Genomic DNA, 15,499 nt, shown 5'->3' with positions numbered 1-15,499 from the left:
ATGGGGCTGTCAGGTGCCAACTCCAGCTGGCTACATGAAGACAAGTAAGTGGAGCAGCTTGAGTGTTTCTCGTGTGAAGGAAGAGGGTTTACACACCAGTGGCATCAATGTACAGTATTAGACATTAGCCAGCATGAACATCTGAACTGAGTTTGATTTGGCCTGAAAACAGGGCCACGATCCAGAGGGCTTTTTATTTTGTGATGGTCATTTGCAAACACATGTTTTTTTGAAAAGCTATTCTGACCTCTCTGCCAAAAGGAAATGATAACATATAGTCCAGGCAAAATAGCGTTTTCCGACAGACTAATTTTAACAGAATGTTTTTCACCATACATCATTTCTTTGAGGTGTCCAGAACAACATACTAAAAGTCCTAAGAAATCCTAGTTGGGGAAATATGTTTAATACTCATCAATCCAAGATTGATTTATATTTGTCTATGGTGCCAATAAGGCCAGACAGCCATACACCCCAATGGGGCTATTTTTTTCCTTTACTGCTATCACAATGAAACTTTACACAATGAAAGTATTCATGAAATGTAACATTTTTTGTATTACAAGTTTCTTTTAAAATAAATTTGAATATGCAAATGAGCCATACACTAATCAAATATGCCCCAAATACACCCGAATAGACTTTTTTTCTCCCCTTTACTCCTATCAGAATGAAAGTATACATGAAAAGTAAAATTTTTTGTATTACAAGTTTCTTGAAAATTAAACTAACATTCATGTCCATTCAGTAAGTTAACCTATGCATACAATCTGAAGTCACTTGCCACACTAGTTGCCACAAAAAGACATACTGACCTTAAAGCAGAAGTAAGCGATATTTTTGTGTTAATATAAGTCTTAAATAGTTATATCTTCCGACAGCAATCACTTACATAGAGTGTTTGGACCGAAACACGGGTCTCTCAGTCACTCTGCTCTGCTCTGAGCCGAGGAGAAAACTTTTCTCGTATCCTACAAGTTTTATCCAATGAGGAGAGAGAATGGCATAAAGGGGCGGTCCTCTCTGTGTGTGCAGCCAAGGGATGCGCGTGAATGTGGTGACGTAGGGACGAGGACCAATAGATCCATGACGAGGGCGGGGGCTGCTAACTCCGTCGGCTGACAAGAAGTTATGGTAGGCAACTCGTAACTCGTGTTTTTCCGACCTGTGAAGTCGTACCAGTTCGATCTGGTACGAGTTCACGGGTCGGAAGTTACGAGTGGGCGTTATAGTGACTTTCACAGGTAAAACAGGTCGGAGAAACGCGAGTTGCGGGTTGCCTGGAACGCTACAAAGTCGTAAGTCGTGACTTGAAGCTGTAATTTACGGTTTCAAAAGCCTGCCTGGAACGCAGCATTAGCCAAAACGACCGGATCGCTTACTTCTGCTTTAAGAATTGATTGCACAGTCTTGTCTCCAGTTGCTTTCTAAATCCACTTTTTATTAGCAAACAAGCCTTACCTAATGACTTTCCCCCAATTTGCAGAGAACATCAGAAGAAAGTCAGAATACATTAAAGTCGTTTCAATGACTGTGTGTGATGTTATGTTATGCTGTTATGTTCAACAACATATGAGCGGGACTAATGCTGCGTTCACATGGAGTCCGGTAAACGGCAGGCGGTAAACGGCAAATGCTGCTGGACAGAACGGTAAAAACAAACAAGCTGTCGGACGGCACGGCACAACGGCAAGACGCGTCACCATGTTGCTATGGCAACGTCAACATACTCGTACTCACACGTCATGTTCAGTTGAGGACGGCAAAAGTTAAAATATTTGAACTCGGGACGGCATTGCCGTTTGCCGTTGCCGTCCACGGTATTTTTTGCCGTGCTCCCCCAAGTTTTACCGTCATTCTCTCATCCACTAACATGGAGTCCGGCATGCCGTCTGCCGTTTACCGGACTCCATGTGAAGGCAGCATAAGAACTTAGTTATTTGGCCCCTGTCTTTGCTGCTTGCGGCTTTATGGCTTCATAACTCAATTAATGTTGAGCTCATCTGCATATTCAAATTAATTTTCCAAGAAACTTGTAATACAAAAAATTTTACTTTTCATGTATACTTCCATTATGTGAAGTTTCATTGTGGTAGGAGTAAAGGGGGGGAAAAAAAGCCCCATTGGGGTGTATGGCTGTCTGGTAGAGGTCTTCACGGGTCCAATTTGACGGACCCAAACCCAAATGGACCCGTGAAAATTGGACCCGGAGCCGACTGGCCCCGAGCTATTATTGTAAATATGAGTTCCGAGCCGAAATGGACCCGTGAAAATTGGACCCGGACCCGACTGGCCCCGAGCTATTATTGTAAATATGAGTTCCGAACCCGAGCCGAACCCTTAAAAACCCGTGGACCCGAAATGCCCGAGTTGCTTTTTGATTTAATACAAGTTGTCTAGCGTTAAATAAGACTTGTTTTTACTTTCTGTTTCTTACCTAAACGTAGTCTTCTTCTACCTGGTTCCGGCTGCGGCCGCTGCCAGCCCCCCCTGGCCATAAAGTGATGTAAACAGAAATAAATCCACGTCGTCATTTTCTTGTTTAGATGGTCATGTACTGTAATCCTTCTTCTTAGCCATTGCTAACACCAATCCACCAGTCATTTCCTCTTGTTTAATTAACGTTATTTTGGAGTTTCCATGTGCTTTGCGGAGCATACCGCGGTAACAACACGCTACGGCAACTCGATTATTTAAAGGTTGAATATGTAGAATATTTATTAAAAGCTATATTTTTTCAAAAAGAAAATAATAATCAATCGGTGGATCAATGGATTATCATATACATGTTAAGATGGGTGTATTTGTGTAGTCTTATCTGTCATAAACACTGTCGCAGACTCTCGGTGCCAGCGAGCTCCTTTTTTTTTTTTTTTTTTCAACTTGACAAGAGCAGTGACAGCGGAGGCTCTGAGCGCAGGTTTGGTTTTCAGCAGCGGTGTGGAAGGCAGAGAGCCTCCACTCTCCCTGTATCACGCTACAAGTCACTTATTATGCTGTTAATGACGGTAAAAATGAAACATAAGGTAGGCTAAATATCCTGCATAGTTCTCCTCCTCTGCTGTCCTCTGATCAGAGCGGAGTCCCTAGCAACGGCCCGTTTTACCTAGCAACGGTCTGGCAATCGACTGCTGGAATTCTTTTTCTGTTGTTGTTCTGGTAATCTTACATATAAACCTTTAACTATTTTGAACCATTAACCATAACGTTACCTTAATAAACAAACTTTTTAACTGCCCCGAGTCCTGACCTAGGCTCTAACTTTTGCTTGAACTGTCACCTTTGACGTCATCATAAGAGTCGTGTAGTTGTTTTGATCACGTGACATAAGTCACACAGGCAGTGTCAGTGCCTGATCCGTACCCGGAACACGATCCGTTCCAGACTTCTGCGCCGTTTTACGGCATTAGCTTCAAAGCTATGCTAACTGATAGCCTAGCAGTAGAGCAGCTAAAAGTCCGCCGTAGCGTTGTTAAATGTCACTTTATTAATTTTAAATATTTTTTCATGCGAAAAAGTCACAGTTTATCCTATTCTGTGGTCAGTTTATCCAACTGACGTCTGTTTGGAAGTTTGCTCCGAGGTTTTGGGAGAAGTGCACAGCTACCTGGGAGCAGCCACCTGGGAGTACCCACCGGGAGCTAGCTTGCTGCTCGGCTCATCTCAGAGGCAGCAGCCGGCCGGCTGAGGGGATCAACCGGTCACACATTGATTAGTTTGTGTAAATGAAAAGTGAAGCTTCAGGTGTGTGCTGGTCAGAGGAGCAGTGCTGACTTGCTGCTGCCTGTATGTGCAGAAATCACCACATTTACATCAATAAATACATGTTTTACAATTAACTGATCGGTCTACATTACATTTAATTTAATCAGAAATAGAACAGAGGGGAATTCGTTGCGACGTGCTTGTGTTTTTCCTCATAGAACATCTCTGTTTTCATCCATATCCACGGTGTCTGCCGTAAACTAAAAGAAGGGGGAAAGTGCGCATGTGCGTGCGCATGCGCAGAAGTGTCTGGAACGGATCGTGTTCCGGGTACGGATCGGGCACTGACAGGCAGCTCGCAGCCTCGCATTGGACGGAAGGGGGAGGGCGGGGGTGATTGACAGCTGTGACAGCCAATCGCCGGGTCCTCTCGGGTACTGTAGGACCCGGCCTTTCACAATAAGAGCCCCGAGACCCGAGGCAAACTCCACCGGTTCCGGGTCGGGTCGGAACCTCGGGTTTTCGGGTTGTCGGTTTTTTCCGAAGACCTCTACTGTCTGGCCTTATTGGCACCATAGACTTTATATATACAGTAAATCAATGAGAATTAAAGCAGAACTATGCAGGATTTGGGCTGTAATTATTGTGGCTCAGAGTCACTGTGATGGTAGAGCGACCTGTTATGAGGTGAATGGGGTCTAGGCCAATGCGCTCACCCCCCCCACTGGCTGAAAACCGCACTTGCAAGATCAGTCGTCCGTCTCGGTGTCACAAATCTCGTCAATGGATAGAAGTATCGCGAGAAACTGCCTTACGGCAGTACGAGATAAGAACGCATATGACGTCATGCATGTCATGAATCGTGATTGGTTTGAGTTCGGAAAGTCGGAGGAAACCATGGAAACATGAAATGTTTGTACTGAGGAAGTTCAGCTTGTGGCTAACGGGGAGCTAATGCTAACACAGACACACACACCATGGGTCTTTTATAAGATAATGTAATACATCATGACACACACACACATCTTCGCGTTTTGGAACATTTATTCATCTGTGTGTATGTCTGTGTCTTTGTGCCTGTGTGTGGCTGTATTAGCGTTAGCTCTGTGCTAGCGTTAGCTCCGTGTTAGCATTAGCTCCGTTAGCTCCGTGTTAGCATTAGCTCGGTGTTAGCAGGGCTTAGCAAACAGCAGTAAACACAAGCACGTGTAGGGGGCGGAGGTGGTGGCGGCGAGTTTTTTTTTTTTTTTTACGACAGTGACATGTGCCTACCAGAACTGTGGGGGAGCTCCGGAGAGGGAAAAAAAGAGAAACCAACGAAGGAGCGAGCTATTTCCGGCCGACTTGCATTGTTCTGCTTTAAACATATTTCCCCAACTAGGATTTCTTAGGACTTTTAGTATGTTGTTCTGGACACCTCAAAGAAATGATGTATGGTGAAAAACATTCTGTTTCTGCAATTAGTTCTATTTTTGGGTCCAAAATGATCTAGATTGCCTGGACTAATAAGGCAATATACATCATGGGATATGACATTTGCCTATTTCATAATAGAAGGTAAAGTATCAGCTACTAATAGCACATAGTATTTACTTATTTACTTTACTTAAATCCTTTACTTAAACAGGATGTCTAATTGAGATCAGGGTCTAGTTGTCAAGAGAGACCTGTGTACAAAATAAATATATACAGTGACACAGAGAAGTCAAACTGACTTTGCAGGTGAGAGTAAAACTCCAACAGAACTGAGACACATGTTGTACCTCAGACAGTCGGAGCAGCATGCAGCATGTTTCTGTTGCAGCTCTGCAGCTTGTTGGAAATAACAAATGTCTCCTGATATTTTAAAAAGGGATGTGTGCACCTGCATTCATTGGAGATATGGAAGTAAACAAATCAGAAAAAAATAAATTGATAATGGACCAGTGTAGTTATGTTATAGTACATTAATCTACGAACAGATTTCAGTTATCATGACAGAATCTTATATTTTGAATTATATCATCTGAATCTGAAGGGGTCGATTTGAGCAACATTAATTTTTGGGGGGCTTTTTATATCAGACTGGAATCTGATATAGATTTTGAATATTGGGATTTTCTCTGTATTTTGTCAAACATAAATGTATTTAGTGCTCTTTGTTATAGTACTGTGTGCATTCAGTGGCACTTCAATGTCAACCCACTTAATGATGATGATTGAGATTTTAAAACAAGGTATGCTCATAAAATTCAAATTTTTAAGGCAATTCTTTTCTATACGTTTCCTGTCATTAAATGGTGAGTTAATAATTGATTGATCTATTCGACGTGTTTTTTGTTTGATTTGTTGTGAACTGTTCTGTGTCAAACTCAAATGTTTATGCATATGTCATGTAAATCTTATTCAATATTTTGATGTGTATAGTATTCATAAGCCATGATTTACAAGCTTTCTGAAATGTGCATTTTTTTCTAATTTCTGTCACTTTGTGTGTGTCTTAGGTGTGGTTGTGTTTTGTTGTGTTGTGGTCCAGGTTTGGGTGAACACCTGGTTGTGCTGAAACCCTCCTTACTCCTCCAACCTGATTCACCGGCAGTAACTGATCCCCTGCCAGACTTACATTCAAATAATTGTGGTGATGGGCTGCAGCTTTGAAGTCCATGTGCCTGGTCGGAGGCTGATGAATTCCAGTGAACACATTTCCATTCCACTTTCATCTTTACACCGCTCAAATTGAATTTTTAGAATGGCAAAGATTTTACAAATGATTGTGTCTGTTTGGCAGTGGCAGTGGCAGCGGCGGCAGCGGCGGCAGCGGCGGCGGCGGCGCCAGTGGTGGGGTGGATACCTTCAGCTAGGCAGAGGATAAAACGTCCAACACAATGAGGACTTAATTGATGCCATTATCATATGAACAGCACCAAAACAAAGAATTCAGTTCGACTTTAGGTGACATTTCCATTGCCATTGCCACAGCTTGATTTATGCTGTCGTTTTGCCATAACTGCTCAGCCATTACAGATATTATGGCTGCGAGCTCTCACAAAGAAACATGTCGCTTTGTTTTCCTCCCGGGAACCAGCTTTTGTTATCTGATAAATAGAGAGACGCTGGAACATGATGCTTATCTACAGACTGTCGTAATGCTGTGATGTGTGTCAGCGATAAGGCCGTTCATTTCAGCTAATGGATGTCTAATTCAAGCCCTTTAATGGGATGTCAAAGATTTCTGACACATGCATTTGGTCATATTGAAATTTCTACATGCTGATAGTGAACGCTCTGGTCAAAGGATGTGGATGAATCCAAGTGATAACTGTTCTTTTTGTCTGACTCTCAGCCTCTGCAATGGTAGTGAATGTAAAAATGCAGTTTGAATCACACCAAAGAAAAAGACCCAATACTTCTCTGAATGGAGTTGATGCTGCTCTGTTGCCCCCCTGTGGAGGCTTCAGCAACCTACATAACACACATTTCATGAAATGTCAATATCCACATGAATTTTCAACACTTTTGATTACATAACCTTTGTCTAATCAGGTAATCTGTAATCAATCTTTTCATTAATGAGCTTTTTTTTTTTGGTCTTTTTTTAACCTTCATCCAGATATGAAACGTCCCAAGAGCCCCAGCTGGCTGGACAGCAGCCCTGCCCGCAAGAATCAGGAGGGGCAGGAGGGGGAAGAAGAGGAAGAAGAGGAGGATGAAGAGGAAAAGAAGGTGGGAGCGGGGCACAGGGCCAAACGGGAGCGACGTCAGAGCAACAGCAGCAGCAGCAGCAGCGCCACAATGTGCCAGGTGTGCAACATACAGCTCAACTCCAGCGCCCAGGCCCAGATCCACTACCGGGGGAAGACGCACCAGAGGAGGCTGCGCAGACTCGCCAAGGCCGTCAGCACAGGTAGGGACACACTCATCTTTATTTAGTTCAATTTCCTGAATTCAACTTGAGACCTGAACACAAAACAACACAACACAAGATGAGCAGGGCAAAGACACAGCGCTGCCTCCTAAAAGTTTTCTGTTGGTAAGTAAAGCTGTTGATAAGAAAGGTGCAGACAAGAGAACAAATTAAACTTACAAAAATAATCGCTCTGCAGTGAATAAAAGAGTTGTGTTTATTCAGCTGTGCAGCAGTTAGTTGTTATTAGGGCCACGGGCCATCGCACCGGGCACTGATCCCTACAGCTATGAAATAGCTGCAGGGACCAGTGCGGTTTGATCGGGATTGGTGTGCTATTACTTTTCTCAACAGTTTACGAATTTTTCGCAATGTAAGTCGCGAAAAACTGCGCAAAATTTTGCATTGAAGTCAATGGGACGGGTGAAAAAAAAAGAGTGAAAAAGACCAATCATTGGAGTTTAACAAACGTCTACTGCTCAGGCATACTTTCACCTAGAGACTCCATTTAAACTTTAAACAGTAGACACAAGTCTTGTGTATTGTCATATTACTCCACGTTTTGATAGGTCATACAGTTTTTGATCAATCCCTGATCTATGACCATGATCATTTTTGGGGAAATTATGAGATTATAATGGGTGTGTATTGCACGGAATGTTCGTGTCAGAGTGGGTGACATCATCGGTTAGAGTGGGAGAAAGCCCAGAAAAACTCCAGATTTTTTCTCTTTCCACACTCGGCCCGGCCACAATTTACACTCTACACACATGATTTTTTCGCGTCGGGGTTCCATACAACCTGTCGGGGTTTATTTCTCCATAACAACCTCCGAACTATACATTATCCCTTATATATTACATAATGGGTGTGTATTGCACGGAATGTTCGTGTCAGAGTGCGTGACGTCATCGGTTAGAGTGGGAGAGATGCCAGAAAAACTCCAGATTTTTTCTCTATCCAAACTCCAAACGGCCACAATTTACACTCTACACACATAATTTCCGGCACGTTTGTAGACGAGCTCATCCTCGATCTCTTAATCTGCTCAAAATATCAGAGAGACTTACAGAATTTAAACTCTGAGCCTCTAAGTGCGGCCACGTCTGTCTCTGCTCCTCATTGAGTCCAATACAAATATTTTCTGAGAGAAGCAGAACGGCCTGATGTTTTAAAACTGCCAGCGTCGCCAAAATATTTACTGTAGAAACACCAAATCGTACCGAAATTTTCAGTAAGTCCTTAGAGCAACGTTGATCTGTGTTTTGTTCTGATAGGAGTTACCGTTTTGTCATGCTAGGCCTAAATGTGAGACCGGCGCAGAGGCAGAAAATGGCTCTTTTTCTCCACGTTTCTGTCTGTCTCAGCCTGCAGGGGCTCGTTAACTTCATAAACAATCCACCTGGCGCTCGTTTAAATGTTTATAAACAGAGACACAGCTAAATCAGACTGACACAGGATGCAGCTACTAACTAACTATGTGTCAAGTCAGTCACACACACACACACACACACACACACACACACACACAGACTCTAGAGCCAGCTTCATGTGATTACAGTCACACACACACACGCACAAACACACACACACCTTCATGTGATTAAAACACAGTTAACGTGCAACAGAATTTAAACTTAAACCATGATTTAATCTGGTTTTAAAGTTAAACCTTGTTGGTGTCAAATGCGTCAAATGCCTCTCGTGGGAGCAGCTGATAGAGTCCCCCCCAGCTGAAAGCAGCCCACTCCACCAGCCAGAGGGTCCAGGACCATAGGGACTGCAGTGGAGGAAGGCTGCCTTAACACCCTGCACAATGGCACCCAGTACACAGAAGTTAGACAGGACCAGTCAGCCCATCACCTGGTCCGTTCAACAAATCAGTTTATGCTACTGTGATTTATGTAGCCTAGTTAAATACTACAGTAATCATCATAGTGTATTGGCAGGAAAGACCATTTAAATCTGTATCAAATATCGATTAATGAATTAATCGATAATTTGCATGTTGGTCTTGGTTAAAGGTTGACTATGTAGAATGACAAGAAAAACAACAGCAAAAGAATTCCAGCAGTCGATTGCCAGACCGTTGCTAGGTAAAACGGGCCGTTGCTAGGGACTCCGCTCTGAACAGAGGACAGCAGAGGAGGAGAGCTAAGCAGGATATTTACCTCATGTTTCATTTTTACCGTCATTAACAGCAGAATGAATGACTTGTAGCGTGTTACAGGGAGAGTGGAGGCAGGAAAACAGCGGAGAATTGAGCCACATGTCGGCTACGGGCAGGTACGAATGTAAACAGAACGTTGACAGAAAGTCATTGTCGAGCCCGTCAAAAATATTAAAAATAATAATTCAGACTAAAAAAAAATTTTTTATGGAAAAGCAATACTTTCATTCTGTACCCCTCTAAAGGCCCCATGGATGTATTATTTTTGAAAAAATATAGCTTTTAATAAATATTCTACATATTCAACCTTTAAGTACCACCTTGAAAAAAAAAACAATGTTTTGTTGCTTAAGCTATTCAGTCATTCAATGGTATACTAAAATCCATGTGAAAAAAATGCTTCTCACTGTTCTCAGGTCAAATATTTATATGCGATTAAAATGCAATTAATTGCGATTAATTAATTACAAAGCCTCTAATTAATTAGATTAATTGTTTTAATTGAGTCCTGGCCCTATTACACAAGATAAACACACACACACACACACACACACACACACACACAGTTAACCTAATGTGGTTACAGCTCCTCCATATCAGTGCTTATAGAAAGATGATCATGTGTCTGTCTGATCAGCTCTGTCTTGACCTTAAGATCGTGGGTTTGATTCCCATGTTGACAGAGATGGCACAACCGGCAGTAGCCCCGTGGCCCATTCAAAATTTCCCGAGAGGAAATTTTCTAGTTGTGATTACACTTGATGTAAACAAACCTACGACAGTACTTTTGGTGAGCTTCAGCAGACTCTCATTTTTTTAGACACTTTACAGTAATGAGGTCAGACAGTCCCTGCATGAATTTCCCCTCATTTTCACTTGTCAAAGGAGGAAAAAAAACAAAAAAAACTGATAAAAATGACTGATGGCTCTATTACATCCGTCCCACTGAGCCACGCCAGTGAGACATCAAGCACAACACCAGAGGTCTGGATGTGGAGCACCTAAATGGGACAGAGCCACCATTTATGTTATTAATTACACCTGTGTTATTCATCTGATGACAAGTTAAATGTCCACTGTGAAAAAGATCAAGTGATGGCGTGTTACTCTGAAAATCCTGACAGTTAAACAGTTATTACTGGAGAGGAACAACCGTCCCTCACTGCTTCTTACTGAAAGAGTCGTAACTTAATATTTGCTTGATAAACAGCCTGAAACACAGTTTAATCAACAAATCAGAACATAAAACAGAAAATTGTGAACTTCTGGTAGAAACAGCTTCTGTCTTGTGTTTGATTCTTACCGTTTGTGACATCAAGAATATGTAATACCTGCTAATAGAGCCAGATGTGAGCTCTGGTGTTTACACTGTATCACGTGAAGTTGTTACAACCTAAGGCTACATTTAAACTGGAAAGAAATGTTTAAAAAAAAAACTACACTACCTGTCAGAAACACTTGGCGTATAGGCTACTGTACTAAGTAGCTATACTGCAAATACAGGCTCTCCAGCAGCAGAGTTGTGCTGCTATAGGCAAAAAAAGTGTTGAAATAGTTTCAGTCTTCACTCAGCAGAGAGCTAACACACCTTGTTTAGTCAGATGTTTATTTACATAACCATGCATTTTCTGCACACCTGTTTCGATGAAGGACCATTAATCACCTTCACTCACCGCCACCTGTGTCACTCTGCTGCGCTGACCAGCTTCATCAGTCAGCACTCAGATCTACAACTGGCCAATAAGATGGCACTTTTTAATGTTGATTTATGAGGCTCTCTCTCTCCGTAGGCTCAGCACGCATATTTGGCTGCTTCAGTCTAACTCAGTGCATGAAATTAAAATAATAGTATAGCCAATGTTTAATTTCTCCCTCATTTCAACCTCATTTTGTTATCATCAAAATGTTATTGACTTTTTTGTGTCAGATAATAGACCCTGCAGATCATCATTCATACTTAAAAGTGTGAGACTGATCCAGAACAGTGTGTGTGTGTGTGTGTGTGTGTGTGTGTGTGTGTGTGTGTGTGTGTGTGTGTGTTTGCAAGGTCATTATTTGTTATCACACATTTATGGACATCTGGGTCAGCTGTTGACTTGACTGTGTTTCTGGTGTGGAGCGGACACCTGTGTGAATGCTGCGTCCTTCTATTCAGGTGAATAGAAATGAGCGGTGAGTCTACGTGAGAGGATGAATCTGAATTCATCCCCTTCATCCACTCCTGCTCCTACTACTCTGACTGCATTTGTGCAACTGTACACAACAAAATCAGCTCACTGTACATGCATTCATCACTTTGTGTTTGCAACGATTTTAAGTCTATTTTGATTTGGCTTTTTTAAGGTAGAACATTATGGCATTTAAAGTAGGAAAAATCACCGATTTGATGAATAATGGAATAAATAATGGCTCAATCCCACCCAGCGGCTTCAGTTTCAGGGCCGCACTGTCATGGTTTTCTGTCAGAGGCATTGTTACGACTAGTAAATCTGTGTTTTTCATACTATTACAAGCAGAAATGTCTCCTGTGAAAAATACCCAATTGAGTTTTAGGGTTAAAATCAGAATAGGCCATTCAAAAAAGAGTAGAGGTTTTGGTTCAGAACAAACCAACCAAACCAGAACAGGAAAAGCACAGGTGGAGTTGATGATTGATTATGGGACACCTGTTGCTACTAAGCACATCGTCAGCCCAATTATTATTATTATTAAGTGTTTTATTTCACACCAGTACACAGTAACCAGACAGAACAAACTCACACATCAACATACCAAAACAGCAACAACACAAAAAACAACAACACTCACTTAGTTTCACCCATGTTTTTTCTGACAAATCAAGCCTTTAAAAAAGGGTCTACTGAGCTATAGGTTATTGGATAATTGGATTAAATAATTAAGGAAGACATTTTAAAATCTAATTATATACAGTACTGGTCCTAACATGTGCAAATGTACCATTTACTTTTATTTTTATTTTCTGTTACTCTGTTTTTAATATCTTTGTGTCTTGGATGGTTGATGGTTTTGGACATGAGATTTGAAGATGTCACCTAATATTTTATTGACATAATCGTTAACCAGTCGATCAAAACTGAACAATATTCCAACAAAAAATAAGTGACAGATCAACTGAAAATAATTGTTGTCATTGCCCTTGACTTAGTTATTATGATACACATCTGTTTGAATTAAAATATTAAATTTCCTTGTCAACTTCACCTGGAGCCATAAAGTTTTTAGTGCTGTGCATACTGACTGACTTCAATGTATTCTTCTGTAATTCCCCCCATGTGAACACAACTGTGTTTCAGTGTAGTTTAGTCTGAAACTGGGACAAAGTTAATGTCTGATAGCAACAGTAGATAATTTGCCCTGTGTGAATGTATCTGACAGATCATTTCTGCTATCTGTAAAATGAAATCAGTGGATTACTGTAACATACTGAGAAAGGTTTTTCCTTCTTTTTTTATTTGTTTTCAGCAGAAAAAAGTGGTTTAGGGGTTTAGTTGCTCTTTAATGTGACCTCCATTTTGCTCCAGTTTGTGAGCTAGACAGCAGGGAGCAGTTTGTTCAGATGAAATGTTGCCCTTACTGACACATTTCTCTAAAACAAGAGACCAGATTGTGTTGGGAATACTTCCATACTGTACTATTCCAAATTTGTACTGCGAACAAATCCAACAGCAATGCAAATGTCTTTGTTGCACAAAACTGTGCATAATTTTTCATAATGTACTCTTCCCAAGTTTATACGTGTACATCAAAAATATCAGCGCTGACAGAGTTTGAACACCCGACCTCCTGCAGGCCACAATGTCAGAGCCTTCTCATCCATTATGATAGTTGGGATGAGACTCAGTCGTGGGCAGCTTGTGTCGGTCCCTCAGGGTGAAGAGCCTCTTGTTTCCTCACCATGGGGCACAGTGATTTCACACCTGCCATGTTTGAACCGGTTAAATGAACCCTACAGGATTTGACCCCTTTTGTTTGGGTTGTTGTGAAATTGACAATATACCACAGCCAAACTGAGCAGCACAGCAAACAACTGCCTAGTCCTAAAATTAGCCATGAAATGGTTTATTTGGGGGTAAAAACTGCACAGACAGAAAAATAATTGTACTTTTGAACACACAGACTGTCAGTACTTTGTCATATTCAAGGCTCCAAAAATCCAAAAGGATATCTTCAAATGTCTTGTTTGTTCCCATATCCAGTAAATCTCACACACATGCCTCCAAAAAAAGTGAGAAATCCTAATATCCAAAAAATAAAATGATTAATGAGTTAGAGGAATAGTGGAAGGGTGATATTTTGTCAATTAATCAACTAATCATTAAATATCTAGTTAATAGAAATGTGTGTACTTGAAAAATGATAAGATCCAAATTTCCAAATCCGAATCCCATAAATAGTCTGTAAACCCTAAATGTCCACATGCAAATGAAAACCTGCAAAGAAATAAAAGTTGAGGTACAGGGGGAAAAACATTGTTGAAAAGTAAACCGCTCATTGCAGGATTCAACTGGTAGAAAATAGCGGCCAAACAGATCTTCAGTTAAACCTTGTAAACAAATAGGATGGAAAATTCCTACATAAAATTGTCAAGTTTGTGTACAATGTCTCAAACTGTTTTCTGCCTGTTTCCCATTTCACAGTGGAGAGGAGCACAGGAGGACGGGCCAAGTCAATTAAGGTGACTGTTGGTCTGTGCTGCGATGAAACCAGCCTAATAATACCTGTTCCCTTCCAACAGCTGAACTAGCATTCCCTTTATTTAGCTTCATGAAGTGATTGCTCAAATGAAAACAGGGTGGGGTGGTTCTCAAGAGAACGAAGCAAAGCACTTTCCACTTCTGGACCTGCTGAGTCGTTTCAGTTCAGGGCTTTCCTCATTTCCAGAAGCATGTGCATTTGTTTACATGCACACTTGTGGATGCACATGCAAAAAAAAAAAAGAAGAGTTAAGACATTTCAGAATCAGAATCAGAATACTTTGGAGGACATGCACCCTTTAAAACAGCAATTTAACATGTCAGTCTCATGTTGGAGTAACTAGAGTAACTTTATAGTAGAAGTCATGATGGAAATCTAATGAGGTTTTTGACCTAGTATTATTTATATATCGCTCAATGTGGCACAAATCAGAGCTGGAAATTGTATCATCTTGTATTCCCTCAGTCATCACCTCTAAATTTCAAGGTCAGGTCAAAAGAAAATACTGTGTTTCCCTGCACGTAGGAATGAATCTAGCTTCACATGCAAGTTAATGTCTCATCATTCAGGACCTTCAGTATGAGATATAGATTTAGAGAAAGGGAGAACGGTTTCAATTTGTAGTGTTAAATAATGATAATTGTTGTGAAAATGTATTTGTGTGTTAGTGAACCTCCCTCCCATGTGGTTTCTTTGACATGACGTTCATTCATTTGAACAATTGTGGCAAAACCATGTGACCTTACAAGAAGCTGAAAAGCTCTCATGGCTCTTTCTTTGTTTATGCTTCTGTAACCAGAGTCGATGCCTAACATTCATCTCCCTTCCTAAACAAAGGAATATTTATTTGAGAGTAGATTTTATTTTATTTCACATGGCTAATAATGTGTCGAATATTTTTGCGATATGGAGCAGTAGTGAGGGAAAGGCCAGCTGCTGAAACATTGTAGCTTAGTTACTAGCTTGTCATTGATTTGTCTCTTTTTTTTAATGTGGTAAGTTTGTCTCACTCTAGTTGTGAGTTC

General features: G+C 41.1%; 1 protein-coding gene across 1 annotated transcript in view; it reads left to right on the top strand.

Moving 5' to 3' along the window:
• The first annotated feature begins 7,296 nt into the window (after positions 1-7,296).
• LOC146968204 (zinc finger protein 385B-like) overlaps positions 7,297-15,499 on the top strand; it is a 90,211-nt gene continuing 82,008 nt past the window's right edge. The window contains exon 1 of the mRNA XM_085761461.1: positions 7,297-7,588. Coding sequence (XP_085617587.1) covers positions 7,297-7,588 — 292 coding nt within the window. The remainder of the gene's footprint in view (positions 7,589-15,499) is intronic.

Source organism: Trachurus japonicus, chromosome 19 (genome assembly GCF_045865225.1).
Source record: "Trachurus japonicus isolate A0001 chromosome 19, Traja_1.0".
NCBI lineage: Eukaryota > Metazoa > Chordata > Actinopteri > Carangiformes > Carangidae > Trachurus > Trachurus japonicus.
This window is presented reverse-complemented; position numbering and strand designations above follow the sequence as displayed.